The sequence below is a fragment of the Falco naumanni genome, chromosome 8 (genome assembly GCF_017639655.2).
Source record: "Falco naumanni isolate bFalNau1 chromosome 8, bFalNau1.pat, whole genome shotgun sequence".
Taxonomy (NCBI): Eukaryota; Metazoa; Chordata; class Aves; order Falconiformes; family Falconidae; genus Falco; species Falco naumanni.
The window spans coordinates 50,288,037-50,308,821 of NC_054061.1; the positions used below are offsets into that span (position 1 = coordinate 50,288,037).

General features: G+C 37.9%; 1 protein-coding gene across 1 annotated transcript in view; it reads left to right on the plus strand.

The window, feature by feature from the left end:
• PARD3B (par-3 family cell polarity regulator beta) overlaps positions 1 to 20,785 on the plus strand; it is a 412,598-nt gene that overhangs the window by 25,419 nt on the left and 366,394 nt on the right. The window contains exon 2 of the mRNA XM_040604211.1: positions 1,524 to 1,625. Within this exon, the coding sequence (XP_040460145.1) occupies positions 1,524 to 1,625 (102 nt within the window). The remainder of the gene's footprint in view (positions 1 to 1,523; positions 1,626 to 20,785) is intronic.

Here is a 20,785-nt window from a genome sequence, read left to right on the forward strand (position 1 = left end):
AATGCTAGGGTGGTTGTGGTATGAGGGTTTTCTAGTTGTTTTTTGGCTGCTGCCTATTAATGATACAATAAAAAAAAGGCGTAATCCAATTGATCTGCATTTGTACCTGTGATGGAATAAATCTGATTTATCTGCTTTCTGCATCAGTTGATGGCCAAAGTTATGGAGTGCCCACAAATAAACATGGAGTAGAGTATCCCTACTTCTCAGGGGCTTCATTACATGGGGAATATCCAGACTTGAGGGAAGGGACATTGTATAGTGTATCAGTTGTGCTTCACTTCGCTTCTGAGAACTGTGATCTAATTAGACTTGACTAGGAAACAGGGATTGGAGATATAGATGTAATATAAATGGATTTGTTTGGTTTGTGTATTGCATGTGAGCAGTGCTCATCTTTCTTTGTACATTTCTGAAACCTTTCTCAAAGCTACATGTGTGCATGCCAGTTTCTTGACCCTTAATTTTAGCATATTCTGGCCAGTCTCCATAGTATTGGATAGAGGATGCCAACATGTTTTGCAGTCTTAACTGAGCTCGTTTCCTTTCTTCAGTGTGCTATAGAAGATGTGCCAATTCAACATTTATCGATGCTGATACTGTAGAGTACTCAAATTGTTGCTACGCCTCAATAAGCTGCCACGTGCTTCTTAAATAGCAGTAGCTGGCCCTAAGTAGGGTACATGTTCAAATGTTAGCTAAGGCAGTTCAAACATAACTACCACTTAGCCTGTCACTCTTGGAAGTTACATGTACACAGGTAGCTGCTGTGGTTTGGGGGCAGTGGTTACAGACTGTGTCTGCTTCCTGATTTGTCTTTCGTGTCAGGGAGAATTTGTTGTTGAGTAGTGTGCTCTGAGACTTTTGGTTTCAGGGTCAGTGGAAGATGGCTCCCAGTTACTGAAATGGAGTTGTTAATAATATATGAGGAAAGCATTAATTTTTGAAAACTAACATGGTCCCTATTAATAATGGTACACAGTGTTGCATTGGAATTTGAGTATTTATTTGTGAAAACAAACTGGGATATATTTATTCTATTAATTTGGCTTTTGCCACAATAGCCTGACATACCTCCTCAGAAAGAAGTGATGGGTGTTTTTTGTATGTATAGATATAGGTATACATGCTCCCCTCCTGAAACTGTCAGGAGTGATGCATGTCCATACTACATCTATTCAAGTGTCTGTGCTCATAATAACCCAAATATTTCAACCATAAAATGTTGTAGAATGAAGACAGTTTGATTTCTCCTTATTTTTTATTAACTCTTTAACTGAAGTAAAGAATAAGGAAAGGGAAATATAAATTTTAAAGATCTTTTGCGTAGTTTTCTATAGGTAGTGTCTTGTTATGTGTCCGTAGTTTTCATTCTGTTTTAGTTTCTGGGTAGTGGCTCCAAGCTTCTACCTCACTGTTGAAGAGGGAAATGGGTGTGAAGCAGATGGGATGCAAAGCTGCTTTGTCTGATGGCATTAAACCCATGCAAGGTTAGGTTAAGAATTCTTGTGTCTGTTTTGCAGGATCCAACTTCCTGGGTAAATATTCACCACCTGGAATATACAGATGGAGGAATTCTGGACCCAGATGATGTGCTGGCAGATGTTGTGGAAGACAAAGATAAGGTAGAGCTTGGATGAAAGTACTAGGTTTGCCTTTTGCTGTGTCTTTTCAAGTAACTAATGCTACTTCCTCATTTCTTGGACACCTGGCAGGTGAAGTGGATGTTAAATATTCTTAAATTAAACACCTCTGCCCATAGGTGCTATAGCTCTCTTTCTGGAGGAGAACTGCAGGGGGCAGAGGTGTAAAGCATGACCAGAGCAATGAAAATAATCAGAGGAGCCTAGCAGCTGATTTAGGACTTAACCTTTTCAAGCAGTTCTGTGTTTCTTTTTATTGCTGTATGAAATTAGTGGTGAAGGAATGTGTGTTTTATGAGATGTCTTTTTTTTTTATGCTACTTAAAATATCTTTTTATAATCTCTTCCTTTGCTTAGAATTAAAATTTTGAGACTCATTGATATGTCATGGCTGAATGTATGACAAAACAAACGGGCAAATCCTGTGATGACAAGAACAGTTGTCATGTGTGTTAAATTTCAGGAGGCGTTCCTGTGGTTTGCTACTGAAAGTCTAAGCAGGCCAGTTATTAATTTTAATTTAGAAGTTTCTAACTTTCTAACAAGTAAGATAGATGTCCTTTCTGGGTAGAGAAGCAGTAGCTGCAAAGAAGCCCCTTCTAATTTTTTGTAATTACCATGCAAGTTTAATTTTGGGCATTGGTGGCTGACTTCAGCATAGAGGAGGAGGGGTATAATCTATAACACTTTGCTGTTTGGTTTTTTTTATATAAAATCAGAGGAAAAAATATGTCTAGTGGCTTGAAACTAAAGATCCAAATATGGGATATGCCTGTACTTTCAGTTGAATGGCTTCGTCTATTTACAGTGCCATATGCTTGGTGACTTAAAAATAATTTTGTATTAAGTCATTGAAGAGTCAACAGCATATGAAACTAACATTTCTGCTTGCTGTATACAAAATGCAACATTTTGGTTAACATTAACTTATGGTTAACGGGATGCTGTTTTTCAGTACCTTAGAAAATTGTCTAAGGCGTACTTCAGTGTTGCGTCATGGTGGTTTGTGTGGAATTCTTAAAAACAATGGAGCTCTGTTTGGTATATGGGTTTTTTTATCAAATGTGTTTCTAGCTTGTTCATATTTACTGAAAGTATACTTAAAACACCCTTAGACTTCTTTCTAGTTTGGAGGCTAAAGGCTGGGTTCTGGGGAGTCACCCTGTTGTATGTAAACAAGAAGACTATAAGCATAAGACATCGTGAAATACCACATCAAAGGGAAATGTGTTACTGGTTTTATCAGTTTATGAATATTAACATGTCCACCCAGAATTTCCTCTATTTGAAGTACTAATACAGGAATACTTAACACAGATATGAGCAGTAGCTTGCAGAATATTTTATATACCATCCACTTTTTAACTTGTTGTCAAAGCCTTTGCTATACTTTATTGGTGAGTGTCACTGGTTGAGGTATGTGTTGCTGATGTTTCTAGTATATACACAGCTGTGGGTTTAAGCATCTTCTGTTATGATAGTACTAGATGGGACTCTAGTTCTGAGGCTGCCTTGAGGAAAAACCACTGGAAAACTGGAATCTTACTTGTTGAAGTGGTCTGGGGTGGTTTAGGAATACAGCAAACTCCTCGGTTTCTCTTCCTGTGATGTCTCAATTACACGTGATGCATCACTGGCATCTTCTCTTCAGAAGGACCTGGTGAAACAGCAGTAAGAAAGACTTACTGAACAGCAGCAGCTGCAGTGACAAATCAGTTTTTTTGATTAAACTAGGGGAGAATCATGTAATCGTGTAAGGGGATGGCTGCTTGAGAGGTCAAAGAATTCTTTCAGTTGAGCGGAATTGTGCCATAGCATGTGTAAGAAGTTGTCCATACTACCTACTTAAAAGGTTTGGTGTGATCTGGTAACAAAGAGCCAGCCCTATAAAAGGCTTACAGATATTTTTGATAGTTTTATTGTAGCCTGTTAGCCTTTGATCCTTCACCAGTGCTATTCCATATTGAGAATATTGGCTAGGGGATCTTTAATCTTTGCAAAAAGGGGAGGAGATATTTAGATCTAATGGCCCCGATACCTAATTTGGTGTTTAAAGTTCCTAAATAGATGAAAAAAAATTTGGTAATTTATCTGTGCACTGATTCTTTTTGGTTATGGTTATCTGTATGTGTACTAAATGAATAGGCTACAGCTTTGTTGCTCAGTTGTTATCTTTTCCTATGCATCTAAGCCAGTAATGCAGTCTCCCATGAAATCAGTCACTCCATATAAAAATAAGCGTTGCCCTTAACCTCAGTGCCTTTAACCAAAGGCGTGTTTTGGCATTGCTGACCATCAGGCTCTTACTTTAGTGGCAGAGGAGACTAGCTGATGCTTTTTTGAAGGTTAAGCTGCTCTAGATTGTACTTTGATAGCAGTAAATTAGCATGTTTTCTTCAAAGGGAAATATGCTTGCTTATCTAATGAAATTCTTTCAGTGTGGCAACAAAACAGTGAATCAGAGAGTGCTATCAGATATAATTTATTTTGAATTTTTAAAGCTTTTAACAGTCCTTAACAATAGACTGTTAAGAAGGCACAGCCGCTCATGAGGTAAGTAGCAAGTGCTGCCTTGGGTCAGTAAATGATTGAGAGGGAACAAAACGATGGAATAAATGGTCAAGTTTCCAAAATTGTGAAATGATGGAATGCATAATGCACGTTATTGGGGGTGGCAATGTTTCTGAGCTCTGCTTATGTTAACTTCACGATTTCCTCTGGAACTCAACGTTAATCAAAATTCAGCAAATAGGCAGTACAGTGGGTGATGCTAATGCTATCAACCGCACAGTTACGCGAGTTGGAGAGGGTAGCTTGTTCTGTTTGCGTATAAACCAGGTCTAAATTAGTATCATATCTGTTTGCGTATAAACCAGGTCTAAATTAGTATCATATATACTTTGTAACATGTATCATGTGAAAATACTTTGGAAATGTGTTATGGTGAGAGCCCCTTGCTGCTGCTGCCTCAACAATAATCTGTGGCACAAATTGGAAGTCCAGTCTAGTATTGAATAGTTTTAAAATAGTTTGTTACTGAGTAATCTAGCAAGTGGTTCATGTCCTGATTACTCTGAATGATGGATCTAATTAATTAAAAACGCCAAATTTCATCATTTGAATAAAACCAAGCTATTTAAATTGTCTGCTTTTAATGCGTTAAAGCTATAAATGGAGTCCTCTTTGTACAGTGTTCTTAACAGATCTCTACCTCTTGAAATTACTCCTTTTGTGAGGAAGAAAATGCCCTAGGAAAACTATTATGCTGTGCAGAAGATGAGTACAAAATGTTTCTCTTCGTACCATTGAGTACATTGAGCCTGTGCTTGGCACATGTCTTAAATGCGTAAATGATGTACACATCTAGGTTTCCCTCTGATTTTTATATCTAGTCATGTTTTCAAATGCTCACATCTGGGGAAGGCTAAAAAGATGTAACGAAGTGTAAGTCAAAACTTGCTTAGTTTATAGGAGAGGTTAAAGCTAACCTCCAAAATCAGAACACTTCTGCTCTCTGAATAAATGTCTACAGGGAAAATATAGTTTCTATATAACCTGGCTAACATGTTCATATTTTGATGGGATTAAATGCAAGGAAAACATGCTTACGGGTATACTTCTATCAGCAGAGCCCTTCAGGAATAGCAGATGATGGCCTGCTGTCAGGGTGCGTGGTTTTTTGTTCAGTGTTTTTGGTAAGACTGTGCTTGCAGAAGCAGTATGCAGTATCTACTATCTGGCCCACAAAGCTGTTGAACATTTATGTAAAGATACCATTTCCTGACCAGTGTTGCTGGCAAGAGACCGAGGCTTGTCATCCTAGAAGGTGATGTAGGCTTAACTTCTCCAGAAGCTTGTTTGTTAGCAGTTTAAGTTACTTACCACTTAGCTTGAAGTATATGGTGGGGATATTTTGTGGTGGTTATTTTTTTAGGAGTGGAAGGAAAAAAATGGTGTGTGATTGTGATGGGCATTGCACTGATGCTGAAATAGCAGGGTGTCAATATGGTCTTAGAAATTGGTTTTGCTTGCATATCTTTTTTGTTAAATATAGATGAGTTGTGTTTTTTTACAGCAGCAGAAGCTTTGAAGGACACAAAGCAACATCAATGAAATGCTGAAACAGTGACATAGTTGCAAGATTGGTTGGGACTGTAACTGTCATTTAAGTGTTTCTAATGATAATATCAAATAAATGGTATGAATTAAGTGTAGTTCAGATATTATTTTAGCTAAGCTTTTAATGAAATATTAGATAGCAAAATCAATGAATTCTTCCTTCTCAGTTCACTACCAGCAGACATCAGATACTGAGAAAATGTCTCCAGGGAGGTCTCCAAATGCTGGAGAAATCAGCTGCTAGCTGTTCAGAATGGTTATTGGGCCCCTGCATGTTCTGGTAAGAAGGAAGAGCAGACTGAAGTTGTTTTTGTGGAAGATATTAAGCAACTCTCTTTGGTTACTTCAGACGAGGTCTTTGCAGGTAGCTGTAGTTTCAGTAAGGGCATTGTGAGTGTAAGGCTGCTTGGGAGAAGTTTTCAGCAAAATGACAAAACATTTGGAATAAACTACAAGATTAATGTGATTATGCAAAGGAAATGTCTCTCCAGGTACCTGACAGATATCATCTGTCAGTGGATTCTGAACTTTTCCGTTGTTTCCAGGCAGGTTTAGTCACTGGGAGCGCTGGCTGGCTGGGTATAGCACTTACACAGCAGCAGTTATTTGCTGACCTGGGTTTCACTCTGTAGACCTTCAGGATTGTCATTCTGTCTGTGAAAGCGACGGCATGCTGTAATGTGCAACATGTATTTGAATTAAGCAATGAATGAAGTAATTCCACCTTTGGACAGTTTCTTTTCCCTCCAACCATCTATTTCCTCATGAAATGGAGAAGGAAATCAGAACTTCAGTAACTTTAGGTAGGTAGAGGAGGTGTGGCTGAAGAGTATGCGGTGATAAGGAAAATGAGTTCTACAAGCAGGTTGAAAAAATGGTAAAGTGAAGTCAAAATAACACGGCAAGTGGGCAGGAGTGTCTCAGTAGTCTAAAAAATAAATAAGGGACTGTGGAGTTCTGAGGGAATTTCTCTTAATGGAGACTTAGGACATTGCTGCTTTAAAAACTTCCTCTGCAAATCAGTGGCAGAGGCCTTGATGCTGGCTTGTTTAAATTACCTTCCAGTGGGTCAGCAGAACCTGAGAATGTCATGCTTTACAGAACTTTTGTTGCGTGGTTTGATTCTCAAATATATGATCCATGCAAGTAATGCATACTGAAGTAAGGAGAAATGTGGTTCAAACTCTAGACTTCTGTGTAACTGAGATTTTAGTATTTTCTCTAGGGTTTTGAAACTTTCTGATAACTGGAATGCAGAAGTGAATTTTCTGTTCTTCAGTTTTTCATACAACTGTATATTACACTTTTAGGAAAAACAAAGCAAGATATGTAAGACTTAGTTACAGCTGTGAATTTTTACCTATTGAAGTATATGCTGCAGTGGGTTTTTATGTAGGTTGCTCTACAAGTTGTGGCATATTAGTCAACTTTTTCCTGGAGAGGTTTTTTTTTTAAAAAAAAAAAAAAAGGGGAAAAATTCCCTTTGATATAAAGAATAAGGATGCAAGAAAGCAATTTAATGGTGTTAGTTTCCTATAATGTGGAGGTAATATTTTAAGTGTGCAGTAGACACAGGATAGTTCAGATTGTTGTGTTGTAACTTGGATGCTCTGTCTTTCATAAAATCTGCTCCAAAAAAAGTCATGCATCACAGAAAGAAAAAAAAGAGTAATTATAGCTGCTTTATAAGATGATGAATGTTGCTCTGGACTACAGTTTTGACTCTCAATGTTTTATGACGTTTGGTTGATTAATACCATGACCAAGTTACTGTTTTAATGTGTGTGCTTTTACTGACTGTTAAACTGGTTGCAGCAAATACACACTTCCAACTTTTGATATATAGTGCTTCTGGCGGAGTGTTGGTTACACTTCCGTAAGTTTGAATGCCTTGTTTGATAGAACTGTTGTCCAGAGGCAGCCAATTTTTATGTTTAGTTCCTTGGTGCTAATGAGGTAAAATGGGAATTAGTAGATCAAAAAGCCTAGTATGTTCAAGATGGGGGAAAAATGAAGTTGCAGAATTTGGCAAAACTGGTATGTAAGGGCTGTTGTTCTTTGATTTGGTTTAATGTTCTTTTTTGAAGTATAATTTTCAGGCTGTGGTTAGTATCTCTGCCAGAATACATGTAGATATTTGTCTCTGTGTCTCTTCCTTACTGCTTCTGGTTTTGCATTCATATTTTGTGGTTTCAGTAATGAGATCCTATGGATGAACAGAAATCTTAATATTTAATTAGTAAAAAGGATAACTAATAATTAATTCTTCTTTTAAACCCTAAATTGCTAAAAATTAAAATGGATTTAACTTTTATTTTGAATAATGTGTTTACAACCTCCAGAACAGTGTTCCTACCTTTGTTACATTTAGAGCATTCTATTTCTTCCTTGTATAAATTATTTGTAATAGGTTTCAGCTGTAATTTCCCACAATCAAAGTTATTGGGATATGAAATTGTTACTGCTGACAGTATTTGTTTACTTAAATATTTGTAGCTAGTTTTGGGCAATGAAGATGGAAAGACAAACCATTACTGTGATGAAACCTTCATGTAACTTCTGTTCTATCAAGGGAGTCACAGTATAAGTACTCCTCAGATGTCTGATAATTAGTTGTGTCATGTGTCTACCAGGAAGGGAAATATTAGAAAGGGCATACTTTAAATACTACATTTATCTTTTTCAGCACATTAAAAACCAGAAATGTGAGACACAAGAAAATCCTAGATCAAAGTGGAGTATGTATCCCTTTGCACTGACTGTGATGATGGCCTATCCCCTTGAGTCATCAACTTTTTGACTTGTTCAAAAGGACAGTGCCAGTGCTTGCTAAAACCTCTGCTGAGTTTATCTAGGCTATATCTGTAGTTTAAAAACAAAGGCAGGCATTGGGGATGGGGGACATTCTTATGGAAAAACTGTAGACCTTGATTCGATGGTCCTTTGAAGTAAGACGGAGTTTTGTTTTTGCTCTTGATGCAAAGCCAGTCAAGATGCAGCCTTTTTTTTTTTTTTTTAATGTTTTCACACCTTTCAGGAAGAAAAGGTTTTATGCCATTTTGAGCCAGTGCTTGTTTAGGAAACAGATGTCCGATTTCACTCTTGTGTAGAAGGGTATTCTGTGAGCCATCAGATATAGGGGTGTGTGTATATATGTATTTATATATATAAAAAAGGATATTTTGATAGGAGTTTGTTTATTTTTGAAGTGGGATCTGAACTGTGAATACCAAAGGGGGGGGTGGGGTGGCAAAAAAAAAATCACCATCATTACTACTTATTAAACAACACTATTTCACTAATGCAGTTTCTTTTTAGAATATAGATTATGAAGCTTTGCATTTTTATGAAATTTGTTTTAATTTCTTGCTGCAGAGGTGCCATGCATTATTCAAGATTATAAAATGATTTGGATTTCAGGAGCATCTGGATTTGCTGATGAGGATTTCAAGCTGTGTAATTATGAAACTATATGCACATAGGTTGGAAGTTCAGAACTCATTAGTGTAATCATTAAAATAACCATTTTTTAAGTATGGTATTACATTCTGGGGTGTGCAATTACACTATCATGTGCTTCTGGTTACTGGAAACATTCTTGTAATAAACTTCAGGTCTAGCAACGTGCTTCAAGATAAGTTCATAGCTTTAAGAACAGACACCTGGTCAACCATTGCTTAGCTTATTAAAGAAAATTCAGTTGTATAGATTTAGAGCCATAGCACAGTGCGTGTATGCATAAATTAACCATTTATTCCATAAAATATTATACACTTTTACATATTTAGTGCTGTATACTTTGATTTTTCTTAACATAGATACTGTCTTGGGACATACTGCAAGGGTTACTTATTTTAGCTCTACTTACTTTAAAAGCAAAAATCTGGTTATGAAGGTTCTTACCAGATGGACTCCAAACTTTTTAGTTTTTCCAGTGTAATGTTTGCGTTTGAACATTCAGAACTGTGAACTCTTTGAACATCTGTAACCACCAGTTTTTCCGTTTGTGATAAGTATTCCATTACTTCTTTCAGATTAAAAAAAAAAAAAAAAGAATTAAGAGTGACAGTGGATCTGTGACACTAATAAAATTCTTGATAGTTTTGAAGTAAGATTGCCTATTTAAATGCTAAAAGGGGATTTTGGAGTTAAAATCCTTTTTATGTAAGACATGCAAATCTGAAACTTGTGCTTTTCTAATTTGATTTTCTGTTGATCCCTCTATTTTCTGATTTGTATTTTAGCATTTAAAAAAAAAAAGGGAGTATTAAAAATATACAGCAGCCAGAAGCTTTGGGACTTGAGTCACTTGATTTTGGGGGAGTATTCAGCTGTGCAACCAGAACACTTTCTCTCGACCTGAAAAATGTGTTTTGTCATCTGGGCGCTAAGTACTGTAGCTAATTGGTGATCTGACAGCTGAAGCTGTTTGAGATTCTGTTCCTTAAACAATGAGAGGGAGGTCATTCAGAGTGCATCTGGTCACAAATGGTGGGCTGAACGGGCATTCAAATGTCCTGGTGAAAAGGAGCTTAATATCTCTCTTGGTAAGCAGAACCTGGTTGAAGAGGCTTAGTCTTTCTTAATGATTTTCCTTGATGTAACAAATATTTGGAATTCTATATACACGTGTTGATGCTTAAGTGCTTAAGTATGAGCACACACATCTTAATGTTTAGCAAGGCAGTGATATGCATTGTGAAAATAATGTAACCTTGCTGTGGAAAGATAATTTGGTGGGTTGTCTTGCTGTAAACTAAGCTGAGCTCTTAAATCCTTCCTCATTGTGGTTTATTTATAATAAGCTTTGGAGGCTGAGAGAGTTGGGATTGTTCAGCCTGGAGAAGAGAAGGCTTCTGGGAGACCTTATAGCAGCTTTCAGTACTTGAAAGGGAGCTTATAAGAAAGATGGGGACAGACTTTTCATCAGGGTCTGTTGTGATAGGACAAGGGGTAATGGTTTTGAATGAAAAGAGGGCAGAGTTAGACTAGATATAAGGAAGAAATGTTACAGTGAGGGTGGTGAAACACTGGAACAGGTGGCCCAGAGAGGTGGTAAATGCCCCATCCCTGGAAACATTCAAGGTCAGGTTGGACGAGGCTCTGAGCAACCTGATCTAGTTGAAGATGTTCGTGCTCATTGCAGGGGGGTTGGGCTAGATGGCCTTTAAAGGTCCCTCCCGACCCAACCTATTCTATGATTCTATGGTTATTATTTCACTTGTCCTATTTACCCTCAAATGGATTGAGGAAGGGGCTTCTCATTCTGTTCTCCAGTTAGGGCTCTGAACACTCCTTCAATACAACAATTACAAATGCCTACTGTGGTATACTTTGTTGTGGAAGACAGTGGTGAAGGAGGTGAAGTTTGGTGTTGTATTTCATTCCTTTTCAGAAGTGACTGTGTTCCAGCCCAAGGAATTGGAGTTTGTCCTGGTACTGTATTGGGAAATTGTTTCAGCGTAGTAAGCTTGCATTGCTTTTAGACTAGATATAAGGAAGTGGCTTTTTGAAAGTAGGAAGGTCAACAATATTTTCCTCAGGTTTGAAGGGTTTGCAGCTTTTCAGGATTTCACCGCGTTATCTGAAAACAACGGTGATTCTTCATATCACTCAGATTTGAGAATCAACATGGGATGACTGAATCTGAAGGATCACTGAAGTTTATGCGTTTTTAGAAGCATTTTGGATGAGGGTGAAAGGTGGTGTGAAGAGCAAAGGAGATTTTAAAAAAAAGATTTTAGAGTATGCTTGTCATTGTCTGTGCCAAGGGCAGGGGCTGCAGTGGAGAAGGAAGCATCCTTTCTCAGAAACAGTGGGAACAATAGTTGACATCCTGAGCTCACAGTGTGGGCACACCTTTCTGGGTGTTGGGAGTCGGGATTTGTGCAAGAAGACTAGGCTGTGTGCTAGTCTGTCCTGTAAACTTCACTGCGCTCTGCTCGCCTTAGGTCAGTCTCTGTGGCCAGACAGCAGCTGCAGCAAACTGCAGCCTTTTGAGTGGTCTTGTGCTGTTCCTTCTTTGGGGGGCAATGCTAGAACTGGAGGAAAAAATTTAGGGCTTGGAGGCTGTCTCTGGGTTGTTCAGTTCAAGGGGCCTTGGTCTAATTCACCCTGGGTTCCTGTGCTGGGAGAAACTGTAGGATAAATATATTTGGTAAAGAAGTGCTCTATAACTACGGTTGAATCTTGGGGAATGAAAAATAGCCTTTACTTCCCATATGTTTAAAATACATTTATCTTATGAAAAATGACAGGGAATGTCAGTTGCAAACAATATATGGCAAAAGGTAATTCTGTAACATTTTTTTTCTTACAATTAATGGAGTTGACTGGAGCTTGGTTGGAGGCTTCATTTGTGGGTGATTAGTGAAAACTGAGTTGCAGACAAGCAGTAGTCAAAACTGAAGACAAAAATGCATGAAAAACTAGTCAATTAAGTATGCAGATGTGCATTATGTGGCTTCCTAGACAGTATAAAAATAGTACATGGCCATATACCACTGTTTTTGTAAAGTTGGATTTTTTCATGTGGTGTGTGATTTCTTAATAACTAAAAGTAGCTGGTTTTAAATCTATGGGTTTTTTTTTTTTGTTACTGTCCTCAGTTTAATAAAACAATTTCATATCTGCTCTTATTTTACTTGAAAAATCAAGGAAAACTTTTTGATGAACTCAAGTTCTACTCATATATGATTATTTAGCCAGCTATAGTAATTACAGTAATTAGTGTGTATATTTTTTTTAAAGTACACTTTTTCCAGTGCATTTTTAACTTTATGGTATAATTCTCAAGAGGATAATAAAATACACTATGGTAGATTGTGCAATCAAGTTAATGCAATCAAGTTGCTAATCATTTTCTTGGAAGAACCTGCATTAGAGGAGATGAGGACTTGCTGCTCTTTTGCTGAGAAATGTCCTCATTTGTTGTTGATTGAGGTCCTAAGCTTAAACTGCTAGGTTTAGCTTGACCCAGGGCATTTTAGTGGCACTTTCAAGTTATGATTTCAAGCCTTCCTGGGACTACACAGAGATTACTGACTGATAAGAAATCAAAGAACTGAATTTCAGAGTACTGAGATTTTCCTGTTTTACATGTTTAAAATCTGAGGAGTCTTTCATATGGTGCTAATGCATTTTATATTAACACTTCTTAAAAGTTTTTCTTAGATAGCGTGTTTCTTCTTACATCGTTTTATGTTCAGCCTTTAAGGAATTTTTCCCAAACTTTCATTTATATCTAATATCAGCCCCATAGCAATGAAAGCTGTAAGGAAAAAACCTGTATGGATCAAGAAGTTCCTATAGGTTGGTATAGAATAATGAGAGTGAGATGTACAAACAATACAGCAACAGGAGCTAGGTGTCTTAAGATACTTTAATGTACCTTTTGTGACATTGAAGCTAAACTACGGAAGGTAGGTTTGTATTATGTGAGGAGCTTTGGTCATCATGTGTGGTCTGTTAGTTTCAAGTTGTCAGACCTATATAAAGCTAAAGCTACTCACTGGCTTTGTTTATAACCCTTGTATAGAGCTGTGTTTCTTATTTCTGGCCCCTCTCCCTGCAAATTGGTTATTGCAACTGATGAATAAAGGGGTGAAGAAATCTAATTTCTCCTTTTAGATGTCAGCTTCTATTATGTTATTCTGTATAGTAGCAGAACGCACTTAACGGCAATTCAAATAGCACCTTCATAGCTAAAATTCTGTTGAGGCTTGTGTAAACAAAAAGTGGAAAAGTAAATTCATTTGTAGACGGTAGCAATTAATCTAAGAAATAAAATATGAAGTGCACTTCAGCAAAGGTTTGTTCTTTTTTTTCCCCTCTGTATTTTTTTTTTGTTTTTGTGAAGATGAAAATCTGCAAAGATACGTACGGCATTTTTGTGTTCAGAATCCCTTCTTCAGAAACCTTTGCTGGTTCTTCCAGCCCTCTTAAAGCTAGCTTGAGATACAGCAAAGGACTTGTAACTATATGTGGTCTCTTTATTGTCTGTCATGAGTGATTCACATTCCCATTTCCCTATAACCATTTTAGAATGTTGTCCTGGTCTTCCCACGTGAAAGAGAAGATGGCAGCAGTTGTGTACAGCTGTGCTTATATAGCCCAGTTTGTGGGAAAGGGGCTTTTACTTCAGCGTATGAAGGCTGTGCTTCCAGTAGGACAGGGAAAGACAATGAAGGTCCTGGCAGCCTTGAGCCAGCCTAAGTGTACATTTGCTTTCAAAAGAGATGATGTTGTCTGTCTCCCCCTAGTCCTGCTGTTTTTGCCCTTTGAACAGTACATAAGCTGATCTGTGTTTAAACTAGTCTGACACAAACATAAAACTTTGCTGTTTTTACCTGAAACAGTTTCCCAAAGTAATTGCTTTTAACGGGCTCTGTGCCTGCTGGAAGGGTTGAGAAGCAGCGGTTGTTCTGGGCAGGGCAAAGGTGGTGCTCCTAGTGTTCATGAAGAGATCGTGACTGTGGTGTATAAGGAGTTGAGGTTCCTGTTCTTTGCTTGTAACCACTACAGGAAGAACATTACTTTCAAATTGTGTTACTAGCCAATAATATACCAAAATGGGACAAAAGATGTTCTTAGGAAATTAAGACCATCTTTCACTCCTTTCACTGCACTGCTTTGTTGAACTGGGCCGCCTTTGCTGTTTCAGAGATTGCACTGCCATTTCGTAGTCTTAATTCTCATCACTGCCCTTTGTTCACAGAAATTCCATTTGTTTGTTGCTAGCAGGGAATATGCAAATAAATACTTAATACATCTTCAGTTAAGATTTCTAAGAACTGTCCTATACCACTTCATGCACCTTCCAGCTCTGGGATGTTACTCTTGTAACCAGCTCGCTGGCATTGGAGTCCTCTCTGCTCCCCCAGGAGAAGGTGCCTGTTGGGTGGCTCCTCTTGTCCTGCCTCACAGGTATGGCTCTTAAATGAGGTTTTAGGGTAGGTGTGTGGGCTTTTTAAAATTTATATACTGCTTCATCTAAATGGAGATTGGCAACCAACAAGCCCTTTTTCATGAAATCAAAAATGCTGCAGAACATTTGGTTTTCACCTCCTTGGACAAAAAAAAAAAAAGTGTGGAAAAGGATTATGGTGCAGCATAAAGGGTTTTGCAGCTATGCTGATTAGCTTGCTGCTTCAAAGTTTAGAAAACTTGGTGATTGGCCACATACAGGAGAGGAAAACCTGGTAATTGCAGTATTTGGAACCCTAGCTTTTCTTCATTAAAACTAATGAGGATATGAATAATTCTATAGTTTGGAGGTTTTAAAAGTAGCATAAAAGCTGGAAATAGAGATTGTAGGTTGACTGAGAAGAATATCCTTGTGCTGTGATACTTAATTGATCAATGACTGGTTCAAAAAGACAAAAGTTGTACGTACCTGTCAGCAGGCAGTGGGAGAGTTATGTCAGAAGGTTCACAATGATCTGGATTGTTGTAAACATTAGCTATATGGTGTTTGTAGGTTGCTTGGCTGCTTTATTTAACAATATTCTGGTAGTAGAACAGGGCTTGGAAGTCTATATACAAAAATGTTGCAGCAGACCTACCTGGCTGGTAACCTCATAGCAGAAGAGATGTGAGGATGACTGCTGGCCTTCCTGGTAGCCAAAGCATGGCACATAATACAAGGATACAGGAGTGCATCTAGAACTAAATTAATACAGATAGAAACATATGCTGTGAAATTCTTTTGGAAATTCAAGTGAGAAGTGTTTTTTCTGGCTTATTTATGACTTCAAAAGTAAAAAATAGTAAAAGGGGTAATTTGGTCTCTTGAAATTGTCCCAAATGTGTGAAGCACAGAAATGCTTCCAACTATTCTTTCTTCTGTTGGCTGTTTAATAAGTAACAGTAGCCTTTGTGGAGGATAGCTGAGAATATAAACATACTCAAATTGTATAAGGTAGGATTGAGGAAAAATTACAAATAGCACTTGAAGTATCTTGTGTTAATATTTGATTGTATTGTAAACAGTGGGTGTTACCGGGACTTCCAGTACTTGGCTTTTTCCCCAGTATGTTTCTTACTGTTAAGGAACAAAAAAATCCAACCCAGAATTGTACTGCGAACACACTATAAACACTGTCATAGTTGCCTGGTGTCTTCTGCAGTACAATTTCAAGTAGTGGAAAACAGTTTAATCCAGTTAACGGAAGACACATTCTATATTCTGTATCTGATACAGAGAAAATTGAGCAATCTGTTAAAGGTCTAACCCAAAACCAGCTTCATGAAATTATACAGATCCTTTGCACAAGCCATTTAACAGCATATTACTTCTTGGTAATGGGCTGAGGCCAATTGTATGAGGTTCATTCGACAGGGAGAAGTGCTGAGTCCTGCACCGGGGGCACAACAACCCCACACAATGCTACAGGCTTGGGAAAGAGCGGATGGAAGGGAAAAGGACCTGGGGGTGCTGGTTGATGGCCAGCTGCACATGAGCCAGCAGTGTGCCCAGGTGGCCAAGAGCATCCTGGCTTGTATCTGAAACAGTGTGGCCAGCAGAGCCAGGGCAGTGATTGTCCCCCTGTACTCGGCATTGGAGAGGCCGTGCCTTTGAGTATTGTGTTCAGTTTTGGGCCCCTCACTACGAGAGGGACGTAGAGGTGCTGGAGCGTGTCCAGACACTGCCTTCTGTGGCTGTTACACAAAGATGCCATGGCAATTGCAGTGCCTGGTGCCACTGGGATGCTATTTGTCTTTTCATTATCACCTTAAAGCAGAGAGCTTCCCTGCAGTGATCTGCTTCTTCCCCAAGACGTGCAGATCCCCAAAGTGGGAGTGGGCAGCGTGGTATATTACTGTGGGGTTCTCCCTGTCGCTGGGCAGCGTGCAGGTGGGAGTTGTTGTTGGTAATGGCACGGTACTGAGTGATTAGCAGTGCTAAGTATTGTGGCAAAGTTTTGTCATCTTGTAAATATAAAGTCAGAGTACAGTTCACTGGAGTATTTGGTTCATTGTTGTAAGTCTTTGAACTACATCAGCTCTGCTGATTATGTGATCAAATCCCCTTGTAAAAAGTGCATGTGCAGAGTCTGGCAAGGCTTATGCTGTTGCTTGTGTGTCTTACTGATGGCTTGAGCCACCATTTCTTTTTTTCCAGCTGGTTGCTGCTCCCATGTTCTCTCCCCTTTCCTTTGTAACCTGCTGTGTGACACGTGCGTGCTAGTGAAATTGCACTTCTTGCCCCCTTCAGTCATTAGCTCACTGTGTTAGTGGTAATAAAATACTTCTGACAGAAGCATGGTACGTTATATTTTAAAAAGGTTTTATACATGTAGTGTATCCAGAAAGAAAATTCAGTGAAAGAAGGCTTGAAAACCCAGCTAACTGGTAGAATAATAATCAGCATGTTAAATGCACTGAGATTTTAAGCAGAAGAAACAAAAATTACTGGCTTGGAGTCATCTAGCACTTTTTGTTATTTCTAATAGCTAGTGTTTTGTTAGCTTGCTCATAAAAAGAAATTTGTAACAAAGCTTTTTAAGAGACATGTCTTTTAACTTGTACGAGAATTGCCTTTTCTGTTAATTAGATATTGATCTGTTCTTCCCAGTTGTTAATTGCAAAAGACTTTTTAAAAAAATCTTTGTTTAGTTCAGTTGTTTGTTACTGCATGCTTTGGCTTTCAACAGTGTAAAATGTAAATAACAGTTAAATAGTGTGATCACATACTTACTTTTTTTTAGGTAGTGCTATCTTTTTGGTTTTTTTTGATGAGACTTTGAAACAAGGTAGGGTCCCTTCATTTCTCTATCTGAATAAACTTCAGTGTTTTGGAGAAAGATACTCTGTCTGCAGTGGCTTGTAGTATAATTCCTTTATGTATTGTTTGCAGTTTGTGCTGTATATTTCAATAGCTTCTGCTTCAGCAAAGAATGAAACTGAACCGAAGTAGGAGAGCTTTTTAAATGACGTATGAATAGATCATTGTATTTGTAAAATACAGAAATGTTTGGAGAAAAAATCAATGTACAGTTTTTTTCAAAAGAGTGAATTTTTTTTAAGTTGAATTGAAATCTTTTGATTCCTAGATGTAATAGCATTTGAACACTGTGTCAGTTGGTCCTTGTTTGTTGTACCTTTAGACAGTGCCTGTGGATTATTTGCTTTTGGACATCTGCTTGTGCTGTGCATTGTACCTCAGTGCATGCTCCTTTCCCCACAGTTTTTCAATATATGGTTATTGAATGCACATTGGGGATTCTTATGCTCTGTAGCAAATTGTAAATTTGAAAGAAATGGTGCACAACATGACTTTCAGTTTTTAAGGGCTATGTTGTAACTGAATTACTTTCTGCTAATAAAGGCTGTTGAAGTATTTTTGGTGGTGAAGTAAGAAAGGATGAGGGCAGGTTTGAACAAAATACGAGTTTCTATTGACTTGATGATACATGGCTGAAGAGTGGGCCTCCAACTTCTGTAGCTCGCAGGTCCCAGAAATTTAAGCCTGGTCATTTGAGCGGTAAACAGCTGTTAAGGTACTCTTCCCCTTTTCTAAAATGTTGAGTTAACTTCAAAAGATCGCATAGGCTTATATGTACAAGAATATACGGCCTGTATGTTTTGATTGTGGGAAAATGGATAATTAAATTGTTAAGGTTCATGTGGAGTTCTCCAGGTACAAATAATGCATGGGTTTTGAATTCACAGGTTTGGCTCTGTGTGAAACCTAAAGTGTGGATGCATAGTTTTCAAATCACACTTCTCAAGTCTCTGGCTCAACAAACTTTATTTAAAAGTACTGGGTTTTCCTTCTGAGCTTTGCTATCTTCTTCTTCCTCTTGCTGCTCTTTTCCTTATTCCTTTCCCAGAACAAAACCAGTGAAAACTCCCAACTGTTGCTGAACGATCGAAAGTTGCAAGATTTAAGTCGTCTGTCATGCATTGACTTTCTCAATGGGCAATGCTGTGTTAGGTACTGTGAGTTTGGTTGGACCAAAACTAAGTGACTAAAAAAATGGTCTTTGGACGCTTTTGTGAATGTGTGGGTTTGGTCCGTTTCGTAGGAGTCCTGAAGGAGCATCAAGGTTCTGTGCATCCGTTAGCTCAGACTCTTCTGCTGTATTCTGCTTGCAGGGTCTTCGTGGGCTGTGGAACGGCCGCCTTGTACCCGTATAGGTGAGGGGAAAACTGAACTAGGGTTTTTCTTCTTGTTTTGTCAAGCACAGTGTTTGTTTCTGTTATTTTTTTTTCTTGGGAGAAGAGAAAAGGGCAGAAGGGAAAGGAGACTTCATTGTATCTAAAACTCCTTAGTTCTACAGCGTCATCATGGTAAGCACAATTATGAGTAAGTTTTGAGGGTTTTGTTAGAAATAATGAAAAAAGTAAGTGTTTAAGAAGCTGAATTTTAATTTGATATCCTCTTGATAGCTTTGTACTGGACTGCTCCTGTCATTGATTTTACTTTTTAAAACACTGTTTTACAGCCTACTTTAAAATGATTTTCCTACATGTGGGAAATAGTGAAGTAATTAAACACATTTGGGGCTATGCATAAATTTTCTAAAATTAACTGTCTTTTTCACACTACTCTTTCTTGTGTTTAATTGGGTTGAAATGTGTGAAAGGGAAAAAGGTTTGATAGAGAACTATTTTTCACTGCAGAGCACATAAAGGAGTTTAGAGATGCTTGGGCCAGGGAGGCAAGAACCTTCTGTTAAAAGGGGAAATATTTTTGTATTGCTTTCTGCTGCATCATTTTTCAGTAAATCACCTGCTATTTCCCTGCTTTTGTATATTTCGCCCCAGTGGAGAAACTCAGGTGTGCTGCAGTTAGGAACAAAATACACTGTCACCTCAAGAATTAAAAATCCTCAATCGAGAAACTGTGGTTGTCACTTACCATATTATTATAAATACTTTAATGTTAATTAGTTTGTATTTTTCTTTTTTCCTTTTTTGTTTCTCCAGCAGAGTTTGCCAACCTATTCACTAACAATAGTGCTGACTAAACTTTTCAGTCTTCAAATATGTCTAATAAGTAAATTAATACATGGCAAATGGAAATGTGATTGAAAAGGAGGTGAAAAATATTTGGGTGTATATCCCACTGTAGTAGAATTGAAGTACAATGGTAGAATAAGCAGTTGAAATACTTTGATTGTAGCCATGACTCTTTTTGGCTTTCTTTACAGCTGAATTCTTACCCCCGCCTTTCTTCGGTAGAATTGTTTCCTGTTCTGAAATTCTTTCCCAGTGCTGAGTAGGAAGCAAACTTTTTTCAGGTGTATGTATATAAATTCTCACCCCAGAGCAAATGGTTTTGCCCTAGGGAACTTTTCACCTTCAACTCTATCGTCTTTGTTTTCAAAGCATATTTGCTGTTGTAATAAACTAATTTTTTCAGTTATCTGGAATTTATGAAGCATATCTTGGTATCAGCGTTCAGTCTTTCACCTGCTATAATAAATTTGAGACACATGGTTATGCGTTTTGTATTCAACTTTTCACTTTTGAGTAAGTGATTAATCTTTCTTCTTGTCATGTTTCGTGTCACAGTAGCACTGTCATTTTCTCCCTCTGACAGCCTGACGCTCTTTAAACATCAGTCTAATTTTGCACATAAGCCAGTTTAAGAGAAGGCAAAAAAAAAAAATCACGTGAGGCATGTCACAGTAACTTATTTTCAGAAGCAGCAGACTTGCAGAAGGCACAACTTGCTCTGTTCTGTCTTCATTTCTGCTGACAGCAGGCTGTGGTGTTAAGCACAAATAACAAAAATCAGGAGTATTTCAGACAACAAAAGTATGGGAGAGTACATATCTTACTGTGAAATGAAAAGGCAAAGCTTGCTGGAGGGAGAAGGTGGTGGAGCCCATATATGATTGATTCATACTAGTATCACTTACCTTTTTATGGAAAATGTCTGCTTTATGCCATGTGTGTAAGAATTAGTTTTTCTAATATGCTGTAGTTCTTGATGCAAATGTTGTCCCTCACCTTCAACATTTGAGTCTTCACAATTGGAATGAGTTTAAATATGCTAATATTGCCCTTCTGTT